The sequence below is a fragment of the Aptenodytes forsteri genome, unplaced genomic scaffold (assembly GCF_000699145.1).
Source record: "Aptenodytes forsteri isolate BGI_AS27 unplaced genomic scaffold, ASM69914v1 Scaffold54, whole genome shotgun sequence".
Classification (NCBI taxonomy): Eukaryota; Metazoa; Chordata; class Aves; order Sphenisciformes; family Spheniscidae; genus Aptenodytes; species Aptenodytes forsteri.
The window spans coordinates 18,265,587-18,284,004 of record NW_008796044.1 but is presented as its reverse complement, the minus strand read 5'-3'; the positions used below and the strand labels follow the sequence as shown (position 1 = coordinate 18,284,004).

Genomic DNA, 18,418 nt, shown 5'->3' with positions numbered 1-18,418 from the left:
ACCTCGCCCTGTCGGCACGAACAAGCATTAAAGCCTTTGTGCGGCAGGGCAGAGCTCTGCGCGCGCCTCCGGCAACGAAGGACGCGGCCCTGGCATCGACCCCGAGACCCTGTTCTCTCCATCGCAATCAACAGCGGGAGAAGGCCATCCAGTAGAATCCACGGCATTTATTTCTTGCAATAGCCGAATGGGTGTTTCGGCTTCGGATTTTAAACACATACAAATTAATGTTTGCAAGTTTAAGAACAACCAGTACTAGAAGCAAATCATTGGATAAAGCTCATAGGAAAAAAAAAAATGCCAAATGGGTCAGGTCTTTCTTTTCCTGGGGGAAAAAAAAAAAGACAAAACCAAACCCCAAGCATTCCAAACAAGGGCCTTGTGGAAACAAGCATACCCCCTCCAGAAAAAGTTATGAACAAGTCAGGATCGACTGTCGGTGTAGGCAGCTGAAATACAAGTATTCATCCCTTCTACAAGCAGCTAATTTAACTAGTGACAAAGTTTACACGGTCCGATTAGCTGGGGAGCGTGCCAGGAGGACCCCTTCCTGGCCAGGAGGACCTTCATAGCCTGATCCGCAGGAGCTGCCGCTCTCCGAGTCAAGCCGGCCAGGCCAGATGCGAGGGCACCAGCTGAGGACCTAAACATACTGATACTACCACCCACTGCTTTGCAAACCTGCTGGAACTATGAACTGTCTGACTGCAAATCAAAATAGATCTATAGTGTGTTAACACGAAAACAAGGGCTAGACTGAGATGAGCGAATGAAAGACTATGCTTCAGGCTCTAGCAGGAGCACCCCCTCTCCCCCAGTCTCTTCTTGCAGTCCTAGCGTTAACGGGCACTTCGTGTGAACCCTGTTGCCATAACCCACAAGAGAACGTGAACAAACGACTGTGTGCCAAGCTAGACTTGAGAGGTTGCTGTCCCACTACTTCAAAATAAGATTGACTCACCCCGGACATTAAAAACAGAATCAGCTTATGGCTGTTCCTGCAGGTCTAGTAAGAATACCAAAACTTCTAAATACAATCGTTAACGGCAAGAAATACTGCTTATGTGACTGAGTCGTTAGCTACCTAAGTGTTCTGACTTGAGGCATTGACCAAACCTCTCCAAAAATTCCTAAGAGCACTGCGGTATTCACTTGCTTCAATTTGTATTCAGAACATACAAAGTTGACAACTTAAAGCTTTATTGTAGTTTGCAATAATATAAACAAGTGCTGAAATTCAGTCAATGTCCATTTCGGGAAGCTTCTTCTCCGTGGCTGTGGGGGCAGCGGCGCTCTCTTCCGCAGCCTGGGACCCGCTGTTGGCTTCTCCCTGGCCTTCTACTGGTCCATTCGGCTCAGCTGGTTTCTGCTCCTCCTTCGGGAGTTCAACTTTGGGTTTCGGTTTGGTGACTACAGGATTACAAATACTTGCCAATTCCTAGAAAACACAGAAATAGAAACATTTCTAACAGCGTCTTACCTACCAGCAGTTGCTCAAATTGACTTTTGACGACACCAGATGGATATTCAAGCTGACCGCCGATGTTCCCCCAATACACATTTAACAGATCAATACCCAGTCACTGTCCTACTATAGATCTCTTGCCTCAGAGTTTTCCCCTGGGCACAAACAACTAGACAAAGAAACAGAAAGATTCATGGAAATTATGGATTTCCATGTTATAATTTTCCAAATTATGTAGAAAGACTTACTTTAGTTTTAGCTTGTATGTCTTTAGCTTTTATAACTGGGTCCAAAGTAAGACTTCTCTTGTTTTGAAGATTAAGTTTGTTGTTCATCCACTCCATAGCTTCATTTGCACTCTTCTCCACTTTCGCTACATCTGCTTCATCTAGATGGTCGTACTGTTCATCCTGGAACAGCCAAATTAGTAGTAGCTGTGCAAATATTTGTTTTGAACATCTAAATTGCATGCTTATTTCTTCAAGCTTTTAGCTTCAAAATACTAGAAAGACCATTTAGCAGAAGGCTGTTGTAGTTAGCAGAGCAATTAAGCTGATCACCCACAGCTCTGTAACCAGAGAACTGAAGTTCTACTGCTGTTGGCATTATCCCTCCATGAGGAAATCAACACCCGATTAAAAAACTGTCAGCTTTTCAAGCCAACATCCACTTCTGAAAATACGGTACATATCAAGAACTCAGAAGCTAGCCAGGGGGTCGCACCAGCTTTTTCTTTAAAGGAGCTTACTTAAAATTCAGAAGAGATTCATACCACTTTCCTGCATTTGCCAGAAATTAAGTATGGAAATACCTTTGCTTTGAATGCATCAACAGTTTTCATGTACTGTTGAATTTGCTTCCCTAAGTCCTCAAACGCTTTTGGTCTTTCCTCCGATTCTTGAAATCTTGCCTGGATAGGTTGACCCAGAGTCTGAAACAAAGTACAACAGGTATCAAAAACCACACAGCACCACACGTGATCCTGCAAGATCTGACAGGGTACATCAACATGTCTGAACGCCTGTGGAACTTCTACTCTTCCCTCCACTTGCAGGAGGGACTGAGTCTCCCTCAACCCTGTATTGTTACAGCTCTATTGGAGATCTGCTCCTTGTATACCTCATAAGCAAACCAAGCAGTTTGTTACCAGTGCTAATCTCTGAATCAGTAGACCTAAGACAGCTCCCCACTTAAACAAAGTTCTCCAGATTCAGTAAATTCTGATGGGAATGCAAGAACCACTTACCTTCAATTCCATCAGTTTATCAATGTAAATTTGTTTGGGTTGGTCTTCACCATCTTCATAAAGCCAATTTTCTGTATCTTCCAGCTTCAGTGTGAAACTATTTCGATCCTGAAGCAATCCACACAAAATAGGTAGGTGAGAGAATTCTATTAGATGGTAGATGGTATTAAATGATACTTGGAACCTTTCTGGAAGGGCTACATTTTTAGGATGTAAAGAACTGTCTGAAACTCTTTATCTTATTTTAGTGAAAAATAAGAAATATTCTTCAGTATGGCTTCACAGTGGAGACCAGGCCTAAGGAAGAACCACCTCTGACACCCACGGTTAGATCAATGCTGTCACATAAAAGCCTATTTTTTTCCTTCTCCCCCCACCCCCCCTCACATTTTCATCATCACTGTATGAGCAAGCCTGAGAACAGAGTGAAACTTATCTTTAGCAGAGGTGCCATGAATCTCACTTGACTTGTCCCAATTTTAGCTCTGATGTAGGTATCTAGGCTCTACAGACACCTTGGCTGGCAAGGCTCCCGTTATAATCACTGGAGATCTAGTCAAGAGTTTGGAGTGATTCATCTGACTAGTGTAGTCATCTAACTTAGAGTTATATTAATTACACACCAAACTCCTTCAGTACACCAGGGAAAGCTCATTAATAATACCAAGAGATTTTTAGGCAGCCTGTCCAGATACAGGTGCCCACATTTAGTCAGACTAATCCTACCTACTGCGTTCCTAGGTAGGCTTGTTCTTTATTTTTTTAGTGTTAAACAATTCCTAAATACTGACAAAGAGCCAAGATAGAACAGGTTGCCTTAAAATGACTGTGCAGGTGCTCCTAGTCTGTTTCAGTCTGAAAACACATGCTCTGATAGCATCTTAATTGCTGCAACTGCTTTGGAAAAGAACACACAGTATATCCTGGGTACCACCTGCTTGTACTTGGGCCACATTTAGAAGGTTATCTTCATAGCCAGAAAGGTTAAAAGCTGTTTCTCCAAATTTGAAGTCTGAAAATACAGTCTAAGTAAACACAGTATCTGATACAGGTCAAAGGTTAATAAAATACAACTGTTCACTGCAACAAAATATAGTAGAAGACAATCAAGCCAGAAATACTTACATCTTCACTAACGAATTTCTCATAGATACCGCAGAGTTTGTCTCTCATATCATACACATATTCTTCCACTGCATTCTTGGCATCATTCCTCTCTTTCTCTAGCTTATCCTGCATTATCATTTTACCCTGTGAACAAGTTATCAAATTAGTTGGCTAAAAAGCCAGGATACCTTGTTAGCAAAGGCTTAAGTTTGACTAAGCTTTTTAAATACTGTAGTTTACAGAACTGTTCTAAACACAAGCACGTGAATAAAAACTAATTTCAGTTTTGGTGGGATATCCAATATAGCACAGAACAGTCTTGTTCCAGTTGAGGAACCTTCACCCTGATGGTAGCAGCCATCGAGTACCTTGTAACCGCACCCGATTTTGGAACCAAGTCACCTTGTGAACTAGCTTTCCTGCAGAACACCTCTTCAGTAAAAGTTACAGCATTCAAATAACAATAATAATATACTTTGGCTCCATGAGGCACTGTTGTTCACCTCACAAAAAACTGCATTTTTCCCCCTTTTTCCTCTTTCCTTGATCACCTTTGAATGTTAACTGTGTTTAGTGAACAGCAAAATTTCTGGAGATCAACTAGTGAAGTTTTTAGCTTGGTCAAGTAAGAGTTTACCTCATTCTCAATGAATAAGTTCAGCATATCTTTCCCTATCTGCCACACCAACTGATTCTCAATGGGAAGGTCCACTGTAGTAGTCTTTACTTTAGCCTTCTTGGCCTGAGGCGGTTGATCCACTTTCTTGTCTTTTGAGTCGGCCTGAGAAGTCTGCGTTAAAGAAATATATTCAAAGCTGACTATTCAAGACTCATGGTAGGAAAAAGTATTACTGAATCAGTACACCTCAACCTCAGAACTACACACTACGATCTGTCATTCTGACACTTCAGCTGCTAAAGAAGTCAGAGATAATTAATGCAACTACTGACCTTTTCCAGGCACACCGGCTACATTCATGGGGGTGATGATGCTTGTAGTAGAACATTTTTCTAGTACCATGAACAAGAGAGTTCACCCATTTTATCAGCACTAGGTCACTTGACAGGCCTGCAATTATCCATGCCATTTATGCACTTCTAAAGCTCTAATCACAATACAGACTGCCAATATATTCAAATAAAAGTTTAGCTTCCAGAGCTATGACAAAGGCAGCAGATGGGCTCACACGCTACATTCTTATGAATCTTCCAGAAGTACCCTCTAAGAAAACAGAAGTGTCTCAGATTTTCACATTACCTCCATCTCTTCAGACTCTGCCTTATTTTCAGGTTGAGCCTGCTGTTGTTCTTCAGTCTTTTGTTGCTCTTCCTGGTCTACTTGCATCTTCTGAAATTCATAAAGAGATCCAATTTGACATATTAAACAATGCATATGCAGATCATTGTTTCAATTCTTAGGCTGATCACTTCACTTAAATCTAATGTTCTTTAGACAAAAGAAGAAACAGAATGAAAACTGAAGTAGAGTCTCAAAGGCATAAGTTATAAGCTTCTAGTCTTTGCTCAGGCAAGTAACAGCTCACTCCTAGCATGATTAAGAGTTTCATCTATACTTCACAGTCCTGGTTTCAAGAGATCTGTCACTGGCATGACGTACTTCAATTAGTACTTAATCACATCTTCGTATTTTAGTTACTGGACACACCTGCTAAATCCTTACACAAGTCTTAGAACCTTCCCAGAACTTGGCCAATTGTGCTTCATCAGTTTTCCAAGTGGCTAACAGCAATGAAGTCTATTACCTCTTCCTCTTTTGCGTGCTGATCTGTTTCCATAGGCTCTTCATTCTCATCTGATTTATGAACCTCCACTAAAGATGCACTTGAAACACCGAAGATACCATGGATATTTACTCTAACTTTGACTTTCACTTTTGAACTGGATCCATCTGTTTGAGGAGTGACTTTTTGAACCAAGAAGTGAGCTAAACAATCCCAGAGAGAAGAAAACATACCATTTGATTAACTTAATCGCTGAACGTAAAGTAAAACCTGACTGTTGCTGACAACAGATCACTGCGATGCGCTCGGAGGATATCAAATCCTACTCAAGTCAAACAATTCATTTTTTTACTTAGCAATGTAGGATACACGGCTATTAGAAACTCTCTATGGTATACTGTAAAAGCTGATGTTACTTGTATCATAGTAAAAGACTGCACAATCCTAAGTATGCCCCTTTCAGGTTTGCTCCAACATTAGGATGCTCTTTATTTAGCCTATTGGTCCATAAACTTCATGTTAGTCCACTGATTTTACTGTAGATCCATGACTTTGGAAACCTGTCCCTACAGCATCTGTAGTAGGTTGCACTTTCCAGACTATATAATTAGACAGAAAGAAGTCCTGAAACATGTACAAGACTATTAATAAAGCCTAAAGCTACAGAATGGTCTTAACCTATAGCAGGATCTGGGTAAGGCAACTCCTTGGGAGAACTGTAGTACGCCTCAAGAGTAAAAGGTTCCTTTCTGTAGAATGTGAGGACCTTAGAAAATGGAGCAGCGTGGTTCTTGGGAAAGACCTCACAGTCACTGTAAGAGAAAACAAAGCATTTGTTCAGTATGTGGGATAATGCATCTGATAAAGCAGCTTTTCCTTAAGGTATAAGAGTACCTAGAAGAGTTTTGTTAGCTTTAAGAAGTGACAAGGAAATGCTAAACTGGCATCCATCCTTGGTTTTGTTTTCTACTATCATTAACTTCAGAAAAGTATCAAAATCTAAATTGTTAAATAGGCACTGTTCTAAACGTGTTATTTACTCTAGTTGTCATCAGTTAGTTTTAAGTTGTATGTAATCATGCAAGAAGATTGAACTTTTTTTACCTTAACCCTTCCTCTGCTGGTGAATTCCATCGTAAAGAAATAGGATACGGTATCAAATCCGTGATAGAAAATTCTCTCACTTTGAAAGCCGGGGATAAAATAGCACACTGAAAGAGCACAAGAGTCATATTACAAACAGTCAAACTTCAGGTGAATAGTAATTTAATTCAGCAAGTAGTATTTACGCTGCTTAATATGTAGATTTACTCTAGGTTGAGGGAGACTAATACTGATGGACTTGGGACCTGCGTAACAAGCACTGGAAGCTCATATGTACCCTTCCTTTTCAGGAAGCTGTCACAATCTGTTCACTCTGAAAACGGAAATACACAAGTTTTAATTTGGAGCCATCATGTTTGGTTTGCTATAGTTGGGCTACTGAGTTGTTTTTAGTACAAACATAAGAAATCAGAAAACCTCAATTACTTTTTAGAGTGACATAGTACCAGGGTTTTTTTGCATACCTTAACACAAAATTCTCTTTAAGTGGATTCCAATAGCTAGTTCGTACCACTGATGGAACAGAGCTCTAAGCACATATTAAATGTTTGAAGAGAGAAGTGAGGTGATCAGAGCAAACTTAAGGTGCACTCAAGAGACAGGAGCACTAGTAACTACAGAGTATTTACTACCGCTTAAGCCATTCAACAGCAACTGATTCCAGCTCAGGACAGAGATTTCCATTAGCAAGAACCCAAGCTTTCATTTCCATCCATGTTATTATGGCAATTGCCATATCACAAGTTTATCAGTAGTCCTGTAAAAAACTTTTTTTTCCCCTGTTTAACCCAGGCCCCCAGAGGAGCCGGGGCAGGGGAAAAAACATCATCATATGATCTTTAACAGACTACCAGTTTCCAGCCATAGCAGAAGCAGAGTATATGTTTCACCTCAACAAGCTACGCTGATCCACTGATCTGGCTTAGACAAACAGCACAAAGGAATCACTTAAAGCTGCTATTCTCATTCTTCCAACCACCTTCCTGAAGCCTATTCGAACCCATTCTGTGATACCCATGAAATACCTTTCATGTTACCTGTGGACTCTGGCTCCAGTACTTATGGATTTCAATAAAAATATTCACAGCTACAACACACAGCACTTTTTACCTGCAGCGCACAACCTCGTGCAACAGCCTCATCTGCATTCAAAGTTGTACTGACTTCTTTGCCAAAAAATTTACTGATCTTCTCTTTTACAGCAGGGATTCTTGTGGTACCACCAACTATCTCTACTGCATAAATATCCTCCTTCTTTAACTCTAGAAAGGAGTCAGACGTTAGTTTTACAGATTAATGTTTCTGTTTTAAGTGAATATACTGACATTGTAAACTAAAAGTTTTACCAGAGCAACCACTATTTTTAAGCTTGTTCTCCAAGTTTCTAAGCATTAAGAATTTCAGATCTTAGCTTGCGTGAAAATGTTTTAAAAAGCTTGTAACTGCTAAGCAAGAAATTGTTAGCTGTGCTAAATCCATCTGTCCAAGTTCTGTCAACACTCAAAGGAAGCTTGTATTATGGATCTCGTCTGTATGCAGAATACAGAATGTGCATACACTTACTGGCTTGCTCCAGCACACTGCGAAGGGGTGGTTCTACTCTTGCAAGGAGTCCATCACACATCTCTAAAAAATTGCTTCTGTTGGAAGAAGTCGTAAATAAAGCTATAGCATTCCATAAGCAAGTTAATACTGGAAATACAACGGGATGCCAAAATTGAAAGAATGACATTTTAACCATGTACTGTGGGGTTTTCTCTCTCCAATCCTAGTTTTGTTCTTATTTAGTATATCCTGCCAGACAAACTTGGTTCTGGTAATCTAGATGTACTTGCGACATTCACAGCCCTTCCTCCTAACTCAAGGCCACTGACCAGTATCTAAATGTTATCATTTTGAGCAGCACCCCTGCACATGTTGTTCTTAGATTTCCCACCTCCCTCCAGTCCTAAGAACTGGTACTTTATACCAAGTTTCTTTCTTGACTGAAGCAACTTGAATGAAGGGCACTCTAAAGCTTACCTTTGTAAAAGTATAAACATTACCTGTTCATTGTTCCAGAGACATCTATGTCATTCATGAAGCATTCTATGTTCATCGGGAGATCAGAGGCATTAGCGCTCATCAATTTTTTCAGTTTTTCACATTCCTGGTATAGCCTCAACAACGCACGAATCTTTGACTTTATGTCTAGTTTATATTTCTTTCCAAATTCTTCACAAAAGTATTCCACTAGCATCTCATCAAACTTCCTGCCTCCAAGTGTTGTATCAAATGATGTAGCAAGAACCTTAAAAAAATTGAACTCTTCAGTAATAGTACAATTTGTCATTACTTCAGTGAAACCAATTAGCAGTTAATGTCAAAGCACTTCTTTGTTTCAAATATAGTCCAACTTTAAATTAAAGCAAGTATCACAACATTACTACGGAGGAAGAATTATACTGGTGCAGCCACAACAGGAAGAAATCCAGTACAGCTCATTTTTATTCTGCCGTTGCCATCGCCAGTGAGGAGTTTCTTTTGATAAGCCTCGTCTAGAAGTCTAACCTATCCCAAACAATAAAGCTATGTCCCATACTCATCTTTCAGATTTCATGGACACTGCTGGCAACAATTAAGCTATTCTCTTATATTTCAGGGCAACCTAAGTAGTAATTGCATCACTAACATCTGATAGTTTATGTGGATTGCAACTGCAGTAATAGTCATACACATCCTAAGAGATGCCTTTTTTTTTTTTAAAAGCCTACCAAGTCTAAATCATTATCCTATACCTTTTGTAGCTGATATTAGATACAGTATGTTCAAAATGCTGTTGGAGAAAACCACCATTACCAGAGACAAATTCTGGCAGCTACAAAAATATCAGACATCTTTGTGAATGGTAGTTGTCACACGAATTACAGTGCATACATGCAGCAGTTACAAGCTCCAGGAGGAAAAAACATCCACTATCTCAAATGCTAAAAAGCAGCCTTGGGCACCCAGCCTTCCTGTAATGAGGTGACAACTTCTAGAAGTAGTTTAGGAAGATAGGGCAAGGCTTAGCAACACCATCTGTTCAAGTAACTTGTACTGTAAGCAGACCATCAGAGTTTCCAAACTGCTTAGCCACTGTCAGTTTGACTCATAGCCCAGTTTAATATTTGATGCCTCATAAGGGTGGAACATGCTTACACCAAGCTAAAAATAAAACATGAAGATAATAAATGCTATTAACTCTTGCAAATAGGTGCTCATTTTTGATGAAGGAATTATCTGCAAAGAACATCTGTAGCCCATCCACCTCAGCTGATTCTACTCTTTAAACATACTGTGAACATAACTTTTTTTGGAATAGAAACCAGTAAAATATCACATTATTCTCAATACTCTTTCAGACTAGGTTTGGTCTCTACTCTGTTTTAACTGCCTTGCTGTGCAGCTCTCCATTCTGTACTGAAAAGCATCCCTTCAATACTTCTATGGTTTCAAAGTTTAAAAGACAAATCTGAGAGAAACAAAGTAGGTTATGTTTCCTCACAAGAGGAAACAGAACTACAACAAAACTAATGTTTTCAGAACTCTTGCCTTCTCTTTGTTTCACTACCCCATGCTTTGAAGTTTGTGTTTGTTTCTCTAGCCGATTGAGAGAAAGTTATTGGAACTGCAAAAATCCAGATTGTAATTGTAAGAGAGACAACTAAGAAATGTTGGTATTTGCTGGAAGATAGTAATGCTTTGGCAACTTACGTGTACACTATAACCTGCTTAGCTTCCATTTGCAGCCTAAAGTAATTAAGAATGTTTTTACTCTTTACATGAACACCACAGTGAGCGTTAAAAAAAAAATGTTTGTCACTTACACTGTTCTAGGAATTCCTGTTTTAGTGCTAGATCTCATGACTGAACTCGAGTATTTTTTGAAAGCAGCATCTAGTCAGATATGATAATTCCTGAATAAATAATTTAATCCAGGTTTTTTATTCTTTGCCAAAGTCTGCTGATTAAGGCATGTTTGCTTCCTCCATATATCACTCAAAAGCTCTCTAGTTCCCTGCCCTACTTTTAACTCCAGACAAAGTGCAATTTTAAGAATATGAGTTGAGCTGTCTGGACGTGCTTATGTAAAGACAAGCAAGCTTGCCTGTCACAGTCCATGTATGTACTGATGAATATTTCTACTGGTGATTAAAATGGATGCATAACAGATTGTTTACTTTCAGTTTTCCTTTGTTGAATGCACAAACAGAAACTTGATATGCAGAATGCCCCATGTCCACAAAAACAACATTCCGTGGCTTCTCTTCCAAGGCAGGCAGGTCTTGCTTATAGATCCCATATGCAAGGGCAACTACACAGAAAGAAGAGTCAAAGAGTATAGTCAGGAGATTTAGTTGTCTTAAGAAATAAGTGGTACATCAGTAAAGAGCATTAGCATTTCATCTTACTTTTCAAGCTACAGAAATTGGTATCTCGTTAAAACAAAATTCCCAATGCTAAAGGAACATGGGAGAACATTAAACAGCATTATCCCCTCCTAGTAGCTGCATTAAAACAGATATTCAAGAAATATCTTTATGCCTCTGTAAAGCAATTAAAAAAGCAGACCAGAGGTTAAGAAACTTTATGATCAACTAATCTATTTTAAGTTTACAAAACCAGCAGTAATTCCAGAGGGCATGGATCAGTGACAGATTAAAAGCCCTTTTATCTAATAAAACTACGACATTAAGGGAGGGAGAGAAAGGAAGGTATTACCTGCAGTTGTTTCATTTATTAGTCTCAGACAGTTGAGACCAGCAATCTGTGTAGCATCCATCACAGATCTCCTTTCTGCATCTGTGTAGAAACAAGGAACCTGCAAGATCAGATAGTTAATATTAACATTTAGAAGAGCCACCTTTAGCAAATAGTTACAAGTGTGTATAGGGATTCAGTATAGAGAACAGCTGAGGTATCCTTCAAATGTAATGTTCACTTCAGTTGCAATAGAGAAAAAGTAAAGAAAACATTACATGAAGACAAAGGTCTTTTTGTGAACCTTTTTCCATTCCCTCTCACAAGCCACTCATTTTAGGAGCAAAGAACCAGAAGCAGGTATCAAATATTATTTATGCTGCTAATTAGCAGCAATTTTAAGACATTTCACCATTAATGAAGCAAGTCTAGTTTTGGAGAAACATTCAGTTTTAAACAGAAAAATCAAAGACCTGAATATTCAGGTTTAATGGGCAATTTAATGCTATTACCACCAATCTCTTCAGTTTATGACACTAACCAAATATTTACTTATTTACTATCACATACTTACAGAAACAACGCAGTCAACTACAGGCTTCTTAAGCGCATTCTCAGCAGTCTCTTTTAATTTGGTAAGAAGCATTCCTGTCACCTGTTCAATAGTAAAGTTTCTTTCTTCTTCCATATACATGGCCTTCAAATAAAAATTGTGTACACATGTTACACTACAGTAAAAATCATGCACTACAAACATAAGGAACACATGCAAGAAAGTCTTTACTAAAAGCAAGCTTAAAAAGTAATGCAGCTCTATGCAACCTTCTCTCTGATAGCCTAGCTTGTGCACAGCAAGTGCAAGAAGGTAATCCATAAGCACTGGAATGTGCATTTAAGAATTCACATACACAAAGCTGCTCTGGACACAAGGTTTTTTTTGAATCCCGATTGCTAGACAATGCCTAGGACGCCTTCCTCCCTACTGTCTTGGAGTAAGTTAGTTACTGCTAAAATCCAAATCAGAAGTTCAGCCAATGTTGAAAGAGACAAGTTTTTACCACTTCACCTGAAGTACTAAGCTGACATCTTACACCCTTGCAGTATCTGGACAGCAGCTAAATAAGTACACTAGTCAAGTAGCTTGTCTTCCAAATTCACCATGGAGTGAAGGAAAAAAGCACTTGTTTGTGTGGGACTGGCTTTGCAAGGCAGAGAAATTGTATAACTGTAAAGTCAGTCTCACCTAACACCTGGAGAGACCATCTGCATTATTAGTCTTCTATTCCCTGTTTAAGACTTTCCATTCACAAGAGAACAGAAACTACAGCAAGCAGATTCAAAATAAAGAGATAAAAGGAAACTATCAGTTTCCTCTTCTGGCTCTTTTTCAAAGATGCCAGACTTACCTTGATGCCAGTTGAGCCTGTTGGCAGCTGGACAAGTTCATACGCAAGGCTTGCTTTTTCAGCTTGAACAAAGGGATCTGAGAATGCACGACCATGAAATCTTTTAAAACTTTGTACTGTATTCTTTGCATTTGAAATAACCTAGAGGAAAAGAAATCTTTAATACAACATGTCAAGGGAACATCTGAATTTCAAACAGAAGACAGAGTTTTGTTCTCATGCTTCCCTCGCCAGACTATTTTGTCATTTGTATCTTAATAGTACCAGGGCAGTTGCTAGAAGGCTACTTCCCTCTGATAGCTCAGGTAACCTACAGGAATTTGAGGTTTAAAATAAAATGTATGCTAGAAAACTGAGCCAAGATTCTATCAAATATTGATTAATATAGCACTCAATTTTCATAGCATATGTGTAGGACAATTTAAAAATGTTAGCCAAGTGTCTTTCCCATTTACCTGTTTCCTACCACCCTACCTTTCTACTGCGTTGCAGCCAGTAATTTAGCAAACATAACAAGCATATCGATGTAAACTCCAGTTCAGGTTCATCACATGCACGTTGACAGTCAACACACAGACAGTCTCACAAAACAGCTCAGGGACCTTGTCATGAAGCTTTAAAAAAAGTCAGGAGGGCCCCAAGATGATACTGTCAACTTGATTCAACTGACAAAAGGTAGATTGTCTTTTATTAATGGCAGAGATCAGCGCACATGGAGAAGTGAAAAATCATTATAGCTTGTTTTCGTGTAGTGCAAGTAAACTTGTTTAATTCTTTCATTTATATTAGAGCAAGACACATACTGAAAAAAAGCACAGTAATTGACAAAGCAGACAAGCACCGTACCATATAACATTTACCTGTGATTCAGTTTCAGTCAAGTGTCTATTTCCTAAGTAACCTGGTTTTGATTTTCTGTAAGTTTAGTTTCTGCAGGACATACCTCATCTCTACTGGATCTCTGTATCAATGAATTTCTTTAAGCTAAGCAGACACTCAATTCCAGAAAAAACATCTGTATTTAGTTCTAGCACAGTTCTTCTGTTCTTGAATAACATGGTTGTGTCCAATCATTTTTGTATTCTAGATAATGAATCTTCACACATCTCTAGGTATTTTAGGCTAAGAAAAACCAAGTGTTTGAATAGTCACTTCCTGTAGAGGACTTCAAAAAAAAAATCATGTTTTATAGGGGTTTCACAGCAACATAAGATACGATACAGCAGGACCCAAATGTCACGAGCAGGACAAATCAGCTTAACTTCTTTGCAGTCCTTAAATCATATTTACCTACCTACACCAACAGAAACTCAAAGTATGAGCAAGAATGCCTAAGACAGGTATTTAGATTGTAATTCAACCACAGAGAGTCAAGAAAGCAATATTTTTACACTCAAGTAGGTCCCCTTTCTGCCAAAGTTATACACTTAATGGAATTCTATACAATGTAGCCACATAATTAAAAGCTATCGTAATGCACAGGAACTGGAACAAGCTAAGGTAGGATGGAACACTACTGCTGAGCTTTAGAATTTACATTTGCAACCTAAAAAAAAAAAGATTAGTATTTATTGGAAGTTCTTAAGAGGCAAAGATTTTTTTTTTTACATTTCAATATGTGTAACTATCAACCCTTTGATTTCTATCCAAGATGACAAAGCAGCATTACATGCCGAACAGCTGAATTAAGCTCAGCTGTTCATTACAGTTATGGAGACACCAGGACACCAGCTCAGAGACGTTTGTAATCTTCAGTGATAAAAAAATACATTCTGCTAATCGATTTTTGACTACTAAAGTTGCTTTTACCCAAACTATACGCTCACCTGGCTTTTAGCTGCAGCACCAATCGAGCGATTCTTGGGTCCAAAGGCTATACATGATCTATAATGAGAAGAAAGATTTCCAGTTAGTAAGTGCTTAGTAGAACTGCACTGCATATCTTTTTGTTAAAAAGTGTTGATAATATTAATTAGACTAGAGATATTTTAAACATTATTTGGTCCATTAAGAAAGTTGGTCACTCACTGCAATATATGCATGGAATGTTTGTGAATTCCAGAAAGAAACAGGCGCTCTAAGTTAAGTTAAAACAGTAACGCTCCTCACTGCAGAACAGCACTAAAACCAAGCTCATTCATGCTACTTCAAGTTTTACATCTAAGTAATAATTTGCTAGACACCCTTTATCCCAGTAATTACCCATATATCTAAGCCACTCAAAGATAAGTTCTTCACTAGTAATATGGAAGCATTCAACTGTTCAGAAGAAATACACAAGGTAAATCAGATATTAAGAAAGTCATTCCTACACATCTGTACCAAATGCTAACTAAGCTTTGCAGTTTTAAAGCAAATCCTTCAAGAGCAGGAAGAAAAAACCCGCAGAGAAACATCGGTGTTTGAGTTTCATCTGTGCTCACTGAAATAATGTAATTACAGAAAGAAAAATCATACTTTACTCTAAACTACTTTGTGACAGCTTGCAGTTCTGAAAGAGACAGAATAAAAAAGCAAATCCTCCTTTTTGGAGAAACTCCTAGACCTATTAAACATCTTGATTTACATATTTAACAAACTGTAGAAGCCTTAACAAAATTAAATCCAGCCCTCTAATCCAGTATCTTCATAACATTGAGGTAAACTTACTGGGGAAAAAAAGTGCTATTAGTCAAGCAGTTCTTTACTATTCACACAACATACTAACAGCATAATTAAGGGGCTCTCTATGCAGCATGTCAAGAAACTGCTTTACAGCAGGGTTATGCCATAGGGCTGCCACGAGAAACAAACTCCAACTCAGCCTGAGGTTTAGAACTGGTCTTCCAAACAGAAACTGTCAAAAACAGAATTGAAGATTAGAGTGATATAATTGCATCAGTTTTCTATCTTCCTCCAATTTATTAATTAACAAATGAAACAAGGCCCACCCTAAAGCATATGTTGCAACAGAATTAACATTTCTGAATGAATCTGTCATTATTTGAAACAACTATTCAAGGGGTTAGTTAACAAAAAGCAAGGAAGTTCCATGCTATGCAGACCCTAAGACCCATACTAAGGGAACAGGAGCTGCAGAGCATACAGCTAAAAGTCTAACGAGCCCCAAACAAGAAGCTAGTTATTAATTTACTCTGGTCTCCAGAAAGGAATTAAGGCATGAACATGAATTCCTGGACAAAAAAAAAATCCAGCTACTTCACAAGCCGTCAGTCCCCAATCACCACAAATCCACTAATTTAGATTATAGAACCCTTTAAACCTGCCAGACCGAAACCTCAAGGCAGAAGCCTGCCTCAACAGAATGATACAGCACAGTAATCAAAAATCGGGCTTCCACATTATACGCTGGGAATAAAGCCCTTAAGTGCATACATTCTTCTTATACATGCTTGCCTCCTGCTTGGCTTTATAAACAGGCAAGCTTCTCTGAGGAGCTGCAGCTGGACAGACAGGATGGTTCTACTCAGCTCCACTCCTTCCCTTTCTACATACCCAAACCTTCTCCCAGGTTAAGCCTGGCTCCCAACTGAGCCTTGGGGAGCCACACAGGGACCCAGCGCAGAGGTAAGTTCAACTGTGAAGAGGGAGGGAAGAATTTTCAGCCAGTCTCATTCCCCAGATCGGTTCACCATGGGAACCAGGGTTAACTCATTAAATACAAATTATACTACTACGTGATTTACTGGGAGTTGAATAACTAACCATAGCATTTTAAGGAGAAACATACAATCACAGTGAAGGTCATCGAGGTCTAATGAAGCAACTTAAGCAGAGCTTTGAACTTCCTTAACACACCTGCAAGCACTATTTCACCCTTACCCTCTCACCCGCTTTCGCTTCCTTGCAAGACATCTCCTGTCCCCAGACAGCACGTTTCCTCTACACTGAAAAACAGCACTAGCTTCTTAAGATCAGGTACAGCTATTTCACTTAATCCAAGCCCCTTCATCCTTATGGAGATAGTGAAGCTACCTTAAATTTTTTTCCTCTCATTTTTTACTAGCTTTCCCTACCACCTGTCCATTTCAAGAATACCATATTCAAAGACAAACGTGTTTTGTACTGCTTTTGGATACACAAGTTCAGATTTCACAGGATTCTGGAAGAATCCAAGTACAGAGCTGAAAGCAGATTCAGTGAGAATGTTATCTGTGCCACTGAACTAAGTACAATGTGTTCAGTGGGATTTACTTTACTAATACAAACGATCACAACAACACATATCTGCTAGTCCTTCCCAAAACCTGGATGTCATCACAGAAAACATAAAATAGTGTTTAGGCCTGACCATGAGCTGATTCCTGAGGAAACCTGTCACAACACCTTGCATGAATTCCCCCAGAGCTCACTGTAAAGAAATGCTAAGCACTGACTTTTTCAATCAGGCTTTCTGTTTCCAAAGACAGACACTTAAAAGTCATTAAGAATTTCTTTTAATAGATGTGTTTGCTTACAGAATAGTTTTCTGCATTCCCTCAGAACAGTACTGGAAGATTGAGTCTTGCTAAGAACTCTATCATTATGCCGATTTTTTCCAATTTCACTTCAGCCCTTCATAACCGAATTATCTCCTGAAAGATGCATTGTGTCAGGTATTTTATATAGCTCGTCTCCTTCAATAAGTGAGTTTTGAGTTCATATCAAATATATAAAAGCAGACCCTCAACTCCCCGAGGGCCAGATGCCTAGAGCTATTAGAAGATTGCTTTGAAATTCTTTACATTAAATATTTTCCTCGTACATCTATCCTTTAAACTTCTGTAATATTGAGAACACTTAAGAGACTAGTCCCTACTCTAGTGCATGTACCATATTAAAAATTTCCTTCTCCATTTATTAATTGCTTAGAGATAGTAACAGGCAAACAGAGCTGAGATATTGTCTAATGAGAAGCAAGGTCATTTTATGCTTATTGGTCTTTTTAAACAGAAGAGAGATCTGGTAAAAAAAAAAACTGAAACAAACAAAAACAAGAGAACAAACCAACACCCAATACAATGCAATTGTCTCACCAAGACAGCTATTTATTTTAGTATCTGTTTAAAATAAAGCTATACTACAACATATAGTAAGCTGTAGAAACCCTTTTAAGACAGCTTTCCAAACAGTTCCCCTCCAGGTTTGATGCACTCAAGTTCGTTTTCCACCTTTATTTTGCAATTCATTCTTACGAGTTTTATTCCCATTCTCCCTCTCTTTCTTAGCAAGTTTCTTATTAAAAGTAAACAATGCACACTTTTCTTGAGAAATGTGTTGGGAAGCCTATTTATGAGTTAGAATACACTATAAACATTGTGAAGTGTAACGTGCTTCAAGACCAAGTTCACCAGTAAATCGCACTGTCAGTCGGTCCCCCTCCAGGAAAGCAGATGTCTGACACCGTACTGTTCACATTCACCGTTCACATTCCACCTCCCCATCCCAACGACCTGTCTATCTGGTGGCTAGTTTCAAGCGAGAGTTTAAGAGACCCAATACTCAAAACAAGTGCAAATTTTTCTGCGAATCCTTGCTGAACAAAGAAGCGCACAGACCGAAGGGAAGGCTGCTAAGCAGCTTTTCTAAGCTCTGCCCCAACGGCGAGCCAAGGAGCTCGCAGAGAGCTAAGGGCCAGCCACAGCGT

General features: G+C 39.0%; 1 protein-coding gene across 1 annotated transcript; it reads right to left on the bottom strand.

The window, feature by feature from the left end:
- Nucleotides 1-1,149: 1,149 nt before the first annotated feature.
- On the bottom strand, nt 1,150-16,744 carry HSPA4 (heat shock protein family A (Hsp70) member 4). Its single transcript, XM_009285948.2, has 19 exons — nt 16,623-16,744; nt 14,619-14,676; nt 12,793-12,933; nt 11,961-12,083; nt 11,408-11,507; nt 10,867-11,000; nt 8,710-8,954; nt 8,228-8,304; nt 7,775-7,926; nt 6,665-6,771; nt 6,239-6,372; nt 5,582-5,763; nt 5,077-5,166; nt 4,456-4,608; nt 3,837-3,962; nt 2,712-2,819; nt 2,277-2,396; nt 1,714-1,875; nt 1,150-1,438 (listed from the first exon to the last, which is right to left on the bottom strand). The coding sequence occupies exons 1-19, from the start codon at nt 16,742-16,744 to the stop codon at nt 1,238-1,240; spliced, it is 2,535 nt and encodes an 844-aa protein (XP_009284223.2). The 3' UTR covers nt 1,150-1,237.
- Between the last annotated feature and the right edge of the window lie 1,674 nt (nt 16,745-18,418).

What these genes read in the sequence shown, in the direction of transcription:
- HSPA4 (XM_009285948.2), bottom strand. Translation starts at nt 16,744, where the DNA reads ATGAAGGGGCTTGGATTAAGTGAAATAGCTGTACCTGATCTTAAGAAG. An exon ending in GTGCTGCAGCTAAAAGCCAG is followed by an intron (nt 12,934 to 14,618) that starts GTGAGCGTATAG and finishes CTTTTCCTCTAG; the next exon opens with GTTATTTCAAATGCAAAGAA. An exon ending in CAGAGTCTGAAGAGATGGAG is followed by an intron (nt 4,609 to 5,076) that starts GTAATGTGAAAA and finishes TCTTTAACGCAG; the next exon opens with ACTTCTCAGGCCGACTCAAA.